Below are 12,429 nucleotides of genomic sequence, written 5' to 3' on the forward strand. Positions count from 1 at the left end.
TCTTCTTATGGTTGAAAAAGAACAAAAAGCCAAGCTTTTGGAGTAAATTGTGATTGACATAATCCTTGGAAGCTATGTGGTTTCAAGTAATGTTTCAGATTAATTCCCAGAAATGTAAAAGAAATGAAAGAAATACTGCTGTACCAGTTTTTTGGGGGTAGAATTTCATAGTCCAAATAATAGGGACAAGTCCTATCAGTAGTAATTAAATTAATACAAAATACATAAAGTTCATGTTAAAGACATCCATGTGTTACATTCTACTTTCTTGAGCTTCCTGGGAAAATTCTACCAGAATCAGTCAACAGCTATCTTTCTCCTGCTATCTAGCTGTTTAGCAGGCATCATTTTAAACTTCTTTTACCTTAATATTCAAAGTCCCCATTCCATCAAACATTCTGAAATTTAGATTATGAGGAATATATAGGGATGAAATAAATATATTCAATATACTCCCTTTCCAAGGTATCCAAATTCTTTTGCAGTTATTAGCTCTGAATTTATTCTGATGTAGCATACAATTGAATAATTAAAATAAAACAGCAAGATTAATAAATTATATATACTGGGCTTCAGTTTCTTTTTTAAAGGACCTTTTTCCCCAGAAAAATAAAACAAAACACAACTGGTAAACTGCCAGTTTCATCTGCATCAAATTACCAAAGATGTGAACAAAAAATTGATGGCGCTTGGCCCCACTGATGAATTGTCACGTTAACTAGCAATTTAGTTTTGTACTTCATTGCCACCTGACCCACATTCTTCCTAAGCAGGTATTCTAAATGAGCCCTTGAAAAAAGTGTGCAGTATAATATCACTGAAGGGGCAATTAAAGTGGTGTACAAAAAACACAGCAGAATGAGAAACACTAAGCAGAAGAACCTTTTCCTTTTTGTTCTAGCTTCTCCCACCTCTCAAGTTTACTTGTTTAGTAGGAATCAGGCTAAATGAAGCTTGGAAGTCATCCTGCTGTAAAAGACGTGCAATAAACATGAAAAGATTATGTCCAAGTTCAGTGGATGTTAGGTGTAAATTTCCAAACCAAATCAGCCCTTCAAGTACCTTGGAACCAACGGGAAAATCTCAGATGACTGCACACCAGAGATATTAAGGAAGTTTTGCTGGAAGCCCATCTACTAAAAATGCATACGGGGCTGACATTTGCTCAGAAAGAATAGAGAGATAATTCAAAAGCCCTTCTCCGGAAACAAATATTGGAGAATTAATTTCAGTATAGAGATTAGAAAGGAAACAGACAAGGGATATATTTTTTCCACTAGTTCACTTCTTTGTTTTTAAGTAAATGTAATATGAGGATGTGCCTGGGAGGCCTCCCTACCCCACCCCATCCAACTCCTCTTTTATCAATTTCTTTTTACTCCAAGGCTTTCCACTACCCCACAGGCCCTTTGAAACAAAACCAGAAGGTATCCAATGCCCCAAGAACGGGTCAACTCAACAGAGAGACCAAAGAAAGCCAAACTTGGTTTTTGGATTTTTAACACGGGCTTTGAAAATTCACTGCAGAGACATTAGTCTTTCAGATAAAAGGCCTTCTGATATTAAAAGCTATGCTTTTGAATATCAAAAAAGCAAGCGCAGATGCCCTGAGACTTGAAGAAAACAAGATAAAGACTCCTTCTCCTACCCAGACAGGTTCCAGAGCCTAGAGGACAGGGGAGCTGGAGGGAAGCCAAAACTCCCTGACACTTAACCAGGTAGAGACCAGGTAGATCCCAGCACCGAGGTGAACTTCTGTCTTGCTTCCCAGAGAACACTGAGCAAAATGGCCAGATCCTAAAATCTCCCACACCAAACCCTTTCCTTGCATGGCACAACTTCAGAGAAACAAGACATTGCAACCAACCCAATCTAGGCTGACAGGCGACGTTCCCTACCCCCTCCAACCACACACTGCAATACCCAAATTGCCAGAAAGAGTATTCTTAGGTTTCTGGCACTCCCTAAAAGGCTTCCTTTAAGCCTATAAAGGAAGCTAAAAGAAGAGCAATGACCTAGAGTACTCACAGAAATGAGAGTAGACCCAAAGACCAGTGGGGAAAACAGGCATCCCATATGATGCCAGCAGCGATGAATGAAGGTAATTGACAAAGACACTCCCTCTGGTCAAACCTGAGTCAGGCTCCTCCGAGTCCTCTTTGAGACTGGGACTCTGACCTTAGGCTCTGCCCTTGTTCTAATTAGTTCCATTTTAGCAAGAACCCTACTGGATCAGTTTAACGAAAATCCACCCTTGATACTGGATCACATTCTTTGCGCTTTCTTGATATCTTATCACCGAGTCTACCTTCAGCAGGAATCCTATCAAATTGGTTCTGCAGAATCTCCCTTCTCCTTGATGTTTCCTAGTAGTAATCTTCTATCCACTGCCCACCCGCACTCCCTGCCAATAAATCCCCACTCATCCTCGTTGGATTCCAAATGGGGTTCAGTTTGATACAGAGGTCTCTCTTCCCCAATTGCAATAGTTCCTGAATAAAATTTGCCTCTACACTTTTAACTTCTGTCCAGCTCTGGTTTGCTTTGACATTAATTCAGTCATGAGAGCAAAATCAAAGGAGATGGACCATGAATCCAATGTCCAATGTCTCCTCCCCAACGTGTAAGTGTACCAAACACAGGTAGCCCCAGTGGTTAAGAGGAAGGCAGACACTGAATTCAAATTCAACAACAAATACTCATTCAATGCTAGAATGTTTTAGGCCCTAGTCTATGAACTACTGATATTATCATTAAATAACATGAACAAAGAAATCTATCTTTACAAGAATTACGTTCTGATGCAGAATCAGGCAATAAACAAAGTAGTGTAGAACAACAGTATGTTAGAAGATATAAGTGCTGCGGGGAAAAATAAAGGAGAAAAGGGGGGCATGGGGAAATGTACAATTTTAAATAGGAACGAATTTTTTTTTTATTAAATAGGGAATAATCTTAAATGGAGGTGAAGAAAGAATGCTTTGAGAAGATGACATCTGAATCAAAACTTAGAAGTGAAAATAAACACAGAAAGCTTTGGTTTTAATGGAGTTTGTACTCAACAGACTAGGACTAAGTTTCTAATACTAAGCTTCATTGTGGTGCAAGTCCATGGGGCTTAAATACGAAATTAAACCTGATCAGAGAAAATAAAGAACATTACATATTAGCACATTTTTAAATTTGCGGTTTGTGAAATTTACTCATTACATATTAAAGGAGTGTATAAAGCTGTTTTTTTTTTCCCTTCATGATCACAGTGCTTCATCATTAAAGAAAAAATTTAACTGCATTTGTACCACCATCTTTCACTTAGGTAAATATTTACGTTATCTGAATTTAGTACATGTGCTATGTCTATATAAACAGTATATCTCTCTCTATATCATGGGCTGACATATTCAGCATCCAAGCCTTTAACTTAAGAAAGCCATTTATATAGACCTATATGCGTTGAGAATATCATTCTTGCCTTTTATGTGTCCCCATATGCCTGAGATACCACTCACACCTCCCCTTCCCCATCCTTAGCAGGGACTTCAAAGGATTAGTGGTAAGAAGGTGATGGTGGACAGAAGGAATTTACCACTAAATTTAAAGACCTCTCAGACAATTCTAAATACTACCAGTTCATAATTCAATACTATCTATTATTTCCCAGTGATAAACACAGGCAACCAGTTCCTGATCTACTATGCTCTGTGTTGTTTTAATAACACAGATACGTGCTAAAGAAAGGTTTTACTAAATGGCATTGGTATTCAGACAAGGATTTTTTTCATTTATTTTTTAAAAGATTTTATTTGTTTACTTGAGACAGAGAGAGCACAAGCCAGGAGGAGAGAGAGAGGGAGAAGCAGCCTTCCCACTGAGCTGGATCATGACCTGAGCCAAAGGCAGACGCTTAACCCACTGAGCCACCAAGGTGCCCCAGATTTTTTTTTTTTCATTATACCTATAATTCTGTTCTGTTCTTAAATCTCAATTACTCAGGCATATTAGAAATTGGCAATCACCAGCTCTCAGAAGTGGACTTTTTCTACTGCATTCTTCTTTGTCTGTACAATAAATGGACTCTATGTTCATCAAACTATGCAGTGGGTCAAGAGCTTCATTTTACAATAAATGCAGGAAGATTTATGAATTTAGTAATTGATGATAATATGTTACACTCTTCAAATGCCTGCTTGTTTGTTTTGAGGAGGAATAAGAAGAAAGGGAGAAAAGAACTACAATGAATCACACATTCCAGAAACGTCCCTAAGGATTTTTAATGAAATGTGTATTATACATAAAAAAAACCCTAATACACAAATAGTCTATTCTCAAATAGGAAATGCAGCATATAATTCAAATGACATTTTGAGTCCATGTTAATCGTTAAATCTGAAATGGGTCTCTTATAGGCAGCACGTAGTTGAACATTTTTTCCATCGAGCCACTCTGAGCCTTTTGATTTTGAATTCAAACCACGTACATTTAGAGTAATTGTTGATATGTAAGAACTTTAGTAACTCTGCACTGAGCAGGGAGCCCAACGTGGAGCTCGATCTCATGAACCTGAGATCATAACCTGAGCTGAAATCAAGAGTTGGACACTGAACTGAGCCACCCAGGCACCCAAGTGGCTTTAGTTCTCTTTACTCTTCTACTTTAAATTCCATACTATAGTTGCATGGTTGACACACCATCTGAGTGTAGTGTTAGAGATTTCTAAGTCTGACCAATGCACGATTAGCTTTCACACGCTGCTATATTCCTGGGTTAGTGTCTTTGCATTTCAGCATGAAGAATTCCTTTTAGCATTTCTTGCATGGCAGGTCTGGAGGCATTGAACCCCCCTCAGCTTTTGCCTGGGGAAGCCTTTATTTACCTTTCATATCTGATGAATAAGTTTGCCAGATAGAATATTCTTGGCTGGCAATTTTTAATCTTTCAACACACTGAATACATCATTCCACTCTCTCCTGGCCTGTCAGAGTTTCTGTTGAGAAATTTGCTCAAGCCTAATGGGGGTTTCTTTGTCAGGGACTTTCTTCTCTCCCTGGCTTTGAGATTCTTTATGGTTGATTTTTGACAGTTTCATTAAAATGTGTCTTGGAGAAGGTCTTTTTACACTGACATAACAGGCTATGCCATTAGCTTCATGGACTTGTACATCCAAGTCTTTCCCAGGGTTTGGGAAGTTCTTGGCTATTATTTCATAAAACAGACTCTGCCCCTTCTCCTTTTAGAGCCTGATCATCAGATATTTGCTTTTCTCACAGAATCTGAGGGCTTTTTAAGGCTTTTTTCACTCTTTTTAAACTTAGCTCCTGCTCCTCTTCTAACCGTATTAATTCTATATTCATTAACCTCCAAGCCATTTTTCTTCCTCTCCCTGATCTGTTGAGACGGATCTTCTTCTCTACATTCTTCACCTCATTCACTGAATTCTTCAGGTCCAGTATTTCCATTTGGTTCTTTTTTAGAATCTCAATTGCTTTGGTAAAGAGCTCCTTGTGTTCATTAACTTTACTCCTGATTTCACTGGATTGTCTTCCTGAGTTTTCTTGGAGCTTGTTGAATTTCTTCACAACAGCTATTTTGAATTCATCATATTGTAATATTCTATGCCTTTGAGCTTGGTTGCTGGAAAATTATTTTCTTTTAGTGATGCCCTATTTCCTTGATTTTTCATACTTCTTGTAGCTATGCATCTTTGCTTTTGCATTTGAAGTAGCCAAGACCCTCTTAATTAGCTCTGTGTCTTCTCAGGTTCTTAGAGTTTGCTAGGCAGGTTATTAGAAACTTTTTCTTTTTTTTTTTTTTTTTTAAATTTCCAGAGGGGTGAGCTATATCTCAAGTTTGTAGATTCTCTCTGGCCCACCAAATGTGGCCTACGTTCTGAGCATGCTCCCCATCTCCTGAAGCTTGCCTTTCTGGACATATTCTGGAGCACACACACAGCTGGCAGAGTTGGGAAAAGTATGCATTTAACACTTGGTGAGTTGGGGGTGCCCATGGACCTGGTAGGGAGACGAGGTAGTTCATGTCACTCCCAAAGGCTTGTGGGTGGACTTTCTGCTAAGCAGATTCAAGACCGTTTGAAATTCTTATCTACCTCTTTCCCAAAATCCTCCCGAAGCTCTCATGATTAAGCTTCCACTGCAGTACTCTGGGTGCTGATGGACCAAAATGCATTTCTCTGGCTGCATCCTGCCAACTCACTTGTTTTTTTTCTTAAATTCCACATGAGTGAAATCATATAGTATTTGTCTTCCTTTGGCTGACTTATTTCACTTAGGATAATACTCTCCAGTTCTATCTATGCTGTGGCAAATGGCAAGATTGCATTCTTTTTTTTTTTTTTTTTTTTTTGGCTGAGTAATATTCCATTGCATATACACACTGCATTTTCTTTACCCATTCATCATTTGATGGACACTTGGGTTGTTTCTATAATTTGACTATTGTAGATAATGCTACTATAAACATCAGGGTGCATGTATATTTTGAATTAGCACTTCTGTATTCTTTGGGTAAATACCTAGTAGTGCAATTGCTGGATCATAAAATAGTTCCATTTTTCTAAATTTACTGATTCTAAAATACCTATAGCTTTGTATTATTTTTGTGGGGTATGTAAAACATGAGTTATCTTTTTTAATCCAATCTGACAATCTCTGTATCTTACCTGGAAAAATGAATCCATTTGCATTTATTGTGATTACTCATGTACTTGGATTTGTCTGTCATATTTTTATTTTTAAAATAACTATTCTTTACAAAAACAAAAGAATATGCTTTCAAGCATTATAATAAAGTGAATTCCATTAATCCACCACCTTGTTAAGAATATTATTAAACCACTGTGTCTATCTGTGTACTCCTCACATACACACACACACACACACACACACACACACATATTATATAAATATGTTTTGCTCGTTTTTTAGTCTTAAAGACAGTTATTATAGTTTATATAGGCATGTGGGGTATATTTTTATCCATCCACAACATTATTTTTTAAGGTTCATCTATGTTGTCATTTATGACTATAATTCATTAATTTTATTATGTGACTATATCCAACTTAAGCCATCTTCCTACTAAATAGTATTTCTCCTACTCTTCTCTCTTATTTTTATGCTATTACAGATAATATTTCTAAAACAACAGCTTTCACGTTTGTTGGTTTGGACTTTCTCTACGGCATATCTCTAGGAGTGACTGCTGGGCACCAAGATGTGCAAATGTTTAACTTTATACAATGTTTAACTTTATGCCAAACTGCTTTTAAAATGATTGTAAACACAACTCCAACCTTTAAGACTTGTGTGGATCTACATCCACATCAATCTTTGCTATTACCAAATTTCTTAATTTTTGCCAACAAATGAGATGGTATCTCATGAAAAATTGAGACGTAGGATAGATTTCCAGCAGGTGCGAATAGCTTTCATTTAACGACACCATTGTGTCCATTTCCCCATCTATGTTCAAGTAATGCAGAGCTACTAAAAGCAACACAAATAAAAGGCATCAGTAAAAAATTACAAAGGCAGAAGACTTTAATCCATCCCTCAATAAGACTAACTTATTGCAAACTCTATACTCTGTGTATCCATTGATCAATCCTTTGGTTTCTATTTATATCAGATTTAGATATCAGAATGGAGGTGGCTATCATAGGAATAAACATTAACACATTTACCTCAAAAGAATAAAGAAGACTGACATTTTCCAACCAATTTAAACTGATGGCTTTCACAGAGAAACCTGGTTTTACCAATTAGATTTTATGGCAAATGAATTCCATAAACTGAATAAGCTAAATTCTGACCTGGGAGGGGCTTAGTTATTTTTTGGACTATTTTTGGGAACAGTTTTATGTTCACAGCAGAATTGAGATGAAGATACAGTACTATTCTCTGCCTCCACACACACAGCTTTCCCCATTATCAACATTCTCCAAACAAAGTGGTACAATTGTTACAATTCATGAACCTACACTGTGACATCATTACCATCCAAAGACCCTGGCTTACATCAGGCGTTGTACATTTAATGGGTTTAGATAAATGTATAATGATACTATCTAGTCATTATAGTGTCATACACAATGTTTTCTTTGTCCTAAAAATCCTCTGTGCTCTGACCATCCGTCTCTTCCACCTTCTCAACCCCTGGCAACCACTGATACTTTCAACGACTCTATAGTGTTGCCTCTTTCAGAATGTCATATAGATGGAATCCTACAGTATGTTTTCATACATTACAGACTGACTACTTTGCCCCCAAATTTTGACAAGATACACACATGCAGCACATGATATAATAGTTTCTTAAATATATCATGCTATCAAAGGTAATCTGAAATTAATAGTTCTATCTTCTTATCCTTACATACATCAGGTTAAGTAAGGTATCTTCTAAGGAAATGAGTAACAGATATAACTACCTGCTTTTGTTGTTATTTTTCATTTTATATTTTAATATATTTTTTTAAGATTTTATTTATTTATTTGACAGAGAGAGATGACAAGTAGGCAGAAAGGCAGGCAGAGAGAGAGGAGGAAGCAGGCTCCCTGCTGAGCAGAGAGCCTGATGCGGGGCTCGATCCCAGGACTCTGAGATCATGACCTGAGCCAAAGGCAGCAGCTTAACCCACTGAGCCACCCAGGTGCCCCAATTATTTTTTATTTTAATAATGCCTTTATGATATAATTACCAAAAAACTGAGATAGTAAGTGATTTTATTTTTTTTAAGATTTATTTATTTGACAGAGACAGAGAGAGAGAGAAAGAGAAAGTGAGCACAAACAGGGAGAGCGGCAGGCAGAGGGAGAAGCAGTCTTTCCACTGAGCAGGGAGCCTGATGCGGGGCTCGATCCCAGGACCTCAGTATCGTGACCTGAGCAGAAGGCAGGCGCTTCACTGACTTGAGCCACCAGGCATCACAGTAAGTGACTTTAATAAAAAGCTAAAAAATTCTTTCCTAAGTAAGGAAGTTTCTAATTTTTTGCTTTAAAAAAACTGAACAAGGGGGCGCCTGGGTGGCTCAGTGGGTTAAAGCCTCTACCTTCCGCTCGGGTCATGATCCCAGAGTCCTGGGATGGAGCCCCGCGTCGGGCTCTCTGCTCAGCGGGGAGTCTGCTTCCCCCTCCCCACGCCTGCCTCTCTGCCTGCTTGTGAGCTCTGTCAAGTAAATAAATAAAAAATCTTAAAAAAAAAAAAAAACTGAACAAGGAAGGATATGACTGAGTCATCAAGTGATAGTCATCAAACATGATTTCTGAGGATGGGCCACTATTAAGTTTCAGTTCACTGAACTGAACAACTTTTTTTCTGTCTTTCATTCTTTCAACAGATTTTTTTTTCCTTTAAACTGAATGATTTTTTAAGAAAAACTTATTTATTTATGTAAACAAAAAATGCAAATGACCCAGAACTTGTCTCTTTTTATCACTAAATGTTTATACATGGGTATACGACATAAATGGGAAAAAGAATAGCTGAATCCATTTCATTATGCGCTATTTTCCATAAATCTTATTTTTACATTTTTTTTATCAAAAAACCAAATTAATTGTAATACCTCAGAAGAAAAATGTCAATGTTTACTGACTCTGATCACAGAAAACAAAGCAAAACAAAAAACCAATTTAGATTTAGTTATAAAGAAGTATGACAGAGTAATCAATCAAAACATACTTTAATAGGGTAACATTGTGTGAAGGAAATGGATTGGAAATACAAATCAAAGAGAAAAACAAAATGATGGAGAAAACATATTATCAACGGTTATATGTAGTTTTAAATAGATGATAGTACATATCTCATCACTGTGGATCTGCTTTTATTTGTGACACTGGAGATTGACATTGAAGTGTCATTTCAAAATGTAAATATGTGAAAATGCCATAAAACAGCATCCAATGGATGTGCTTAAACTTCTGAGGAAAACTTTTAGAACCTAAAAATGTGCTAGGTAATAACATACATTTAATAACATAATAATAATAATAATAATAATAAACATAATAATAATAATAATAACAGACTTTTTTTAACGGAATTCATGAGTAACAGTGTTTGCTGAACTAGAGAACTTGCCTGAATTAGCATCTGCAGGGCAAGCTCATGATTTCTATTTTGATTTTATGTTTACCAGGGGTAACTTGAGGCCAGGGTGACCGACGGAGAGTATGGGGTGGCTCTTTTGCTTTATGCTGATGATACAACTTAACACATGGCCAGACCTGCTATCTATAAGGCATAGGCCTCGGAAATTAAAACAAAACAAAAATAATAACATGAAACAGCCATCATTCATTGAGCACTTACTCATTTAATACCCAAATGACATATCACCTGTTAGCCGCTAAGAAACCTGAAGTTTTGAGAAGTTCAACAGGATCACAGACAGAGGCTATAGCCCAGCAGGCAAAATCACCCCTATAGCATTCATGACCTTAGTTTACGCAACTTAAAATGGGGATGATAATACCAACTTTATAACTCCTCCTAAAATTTGCTTTTTGGCAAAAAACAGATGAAATTAGGGGCGCCTGGGTGGTGCAGTGGGTTAAGTATCTGACTCAGTTTCAGCTCAGGTCGTGATCTCAGGGCTGTGAGATCAAGCTCCACGTCAGGCTCTGTGATGGGCATGGCGCCTACTTAAAGTTCTCTCTTTCCCTCTCCTTTGTCCCTCACCCCCAACTGCATTCTCTCTCTCTCTCTCAAATAAATAGATCTTTAAAAAATCAAATTAAATTATAAAAACATCTTTTGGTGTAAAGTGGAAAACCAGACATAAGCAGTTCGGGATATGGGCACCGAAGTGTTCATGCATACTTATATGCAAGAAAAGTAACAACTTTTTATAACATACTCCCAAGATTTTCTGAGTTTCGTTTCCTCTCTGGGCAAGTCATATACGTATCCATCAAGAGTTCTTTGGGTGCAAATAGACTGGAAAATCCATTTGCACCCAAGTAATTGAATATATGATTGAATCAATGCCGAGACTAGTTAATATTGCTTAGACATTCAACTTACTTCTTAGGCAGCTTCATTTTTTTCACCTTTTCTTCAGCATGTTCGTCTGATATACCCACATGACATCCTAACGCCAGCAAAGTCCTGGAAAACAAAACCAGAAATAAGCTGCAAGAACTTGTTCTCCATCTCCAGAATAACCCAACATAATGGCGGATGGGCATCAACGGCAACATTCCACCTTGGAAGGAGAGCAGAAAATGCCTTTAAAGCAAAGGAAAAACATTTATTTCTAAATCATTTACTTGTGAGTAATGTGTAAATCGTGTGATATTTCAATTACTACCAAAAGCAATATGTTGAATAGTAAGTCTTTCTCCAATCCCCTCCATGCAGTCCCATTTCTTTTCCTAAAGACACTGACTGTTAATGATTCTTGAATGTCCTGCTACAGCCTGTGCAAATACTAACACAGACTGGTTTGTGTGTGTGTGCATGTGTGTGTGTGCACACAGGAAAGCGTATTGTTTCTTTTCCCCCCTTTTACGTGACGGGTACATACAAAAGACAGCTCTCTGCAATCTTTTATCTTGACCTTACCCTGTAACTCTGATATACTGTTCTTTCACATAAAGCCGGTTTATTTTTCAACAGCCCTTAAGTACTCCATTAGTTGGGTGTGTCATGTTTTCACCCAGCTATTTGTTCAGAGTCTTTTGTTATTACAAACAAGGCTACAATAAATAACCTCATACATTTAATACATCTACTGTGCCCTTCATCTATAGGTTAAAAATTCCTAGACATGGAATTACTGGCTTACATTTTAAAGATTCCCAAGTATTCCCAAATGTCTATAGAGTTGGTAGTAATTTACATTCCTACCAGACGTGTATGACATTGCCTCCTTCCCAGACAGTTCTCTGCTTAGACTTTGTCAACTGGTATGTTAAAAATGTATCTCCTTAAGGGTTGTCTGAGTGGCTCAGTCAGTTAGGTGTCTGCCTTCAGGTCAGGTCCTGATCCCAGAGTTCTGGGATCCAGTCCTGCACAGGGCTCCTTGCTCACCTAGAAGCCTGCTTCTCCCTCTGCCTGCCATTCCCCCTGCTTGTGCTCACTTTCACTCTCTCTTTCTCTAACAAATAAAACCTTAAAAAAAAAAAAGGGAGAGAAAAAGGCATCTCATTATCATTTTAATTTGTATTTTTTTAAGATTTTGTTTTTAAGTAATCTCTACATGCAACATGGAGCTTGAATTTATAATCCCAAGATTAAGAGTTGCACACTCCGCTGACTGAGACAGCCAGGAACCCCGGTATTTTTCTTAAAATAAGAGTATTTGAGCACCTTTATCATATGCTTGATATCTGTACTTATTTTTTGTCTATGAAAATATTCTTGGCTCAACTTCCCTTTACTTATAGGGTTTTAATTGCATTTTAG

General features: G+C 37.3%; 1 protein-coding gene across 7 annotated transcripts in view; it reads right to left on the reverse strand.

Annotated features, from left to right (window-relative positions):
• The window catches only part of RYR2 (ryanodine receptor 2), a 756,727-nt gene that overhangs the window by 289,538 nt on the left and 454,760 nt on the right, over positions 1-12,429 (reverse strand). For all 7 annotated transcript variants that reach the window (XM_032312097.1, XM_032312094.1, XM_032312091.1 and 4 more), the window contains one exon: positions 11,047-11,130. In XM_032312097.1, the coding sequence (XP_032167988.1) occupies positions 11,047-11,130 (84 nt within the window). The remainder of the gene's footprint in view (positions 1-11,046; positions 11,131-12,429) is intronic.

Source organism: Mustela erminea, chromosome 14 (assembly GCF_009829155.1).
Source record: "Mustela erminea isolate mMusErm1 chromosome 14, mMusErm1.Pri, whole genome shotgun sequence".
In the NCBI taxonomy this organism is placed as follows: Eukaryota; Metazoa; Chordata; class Mammalia; order Carnivora; family Mustelidae; genus Mustela; species Mustela erminea.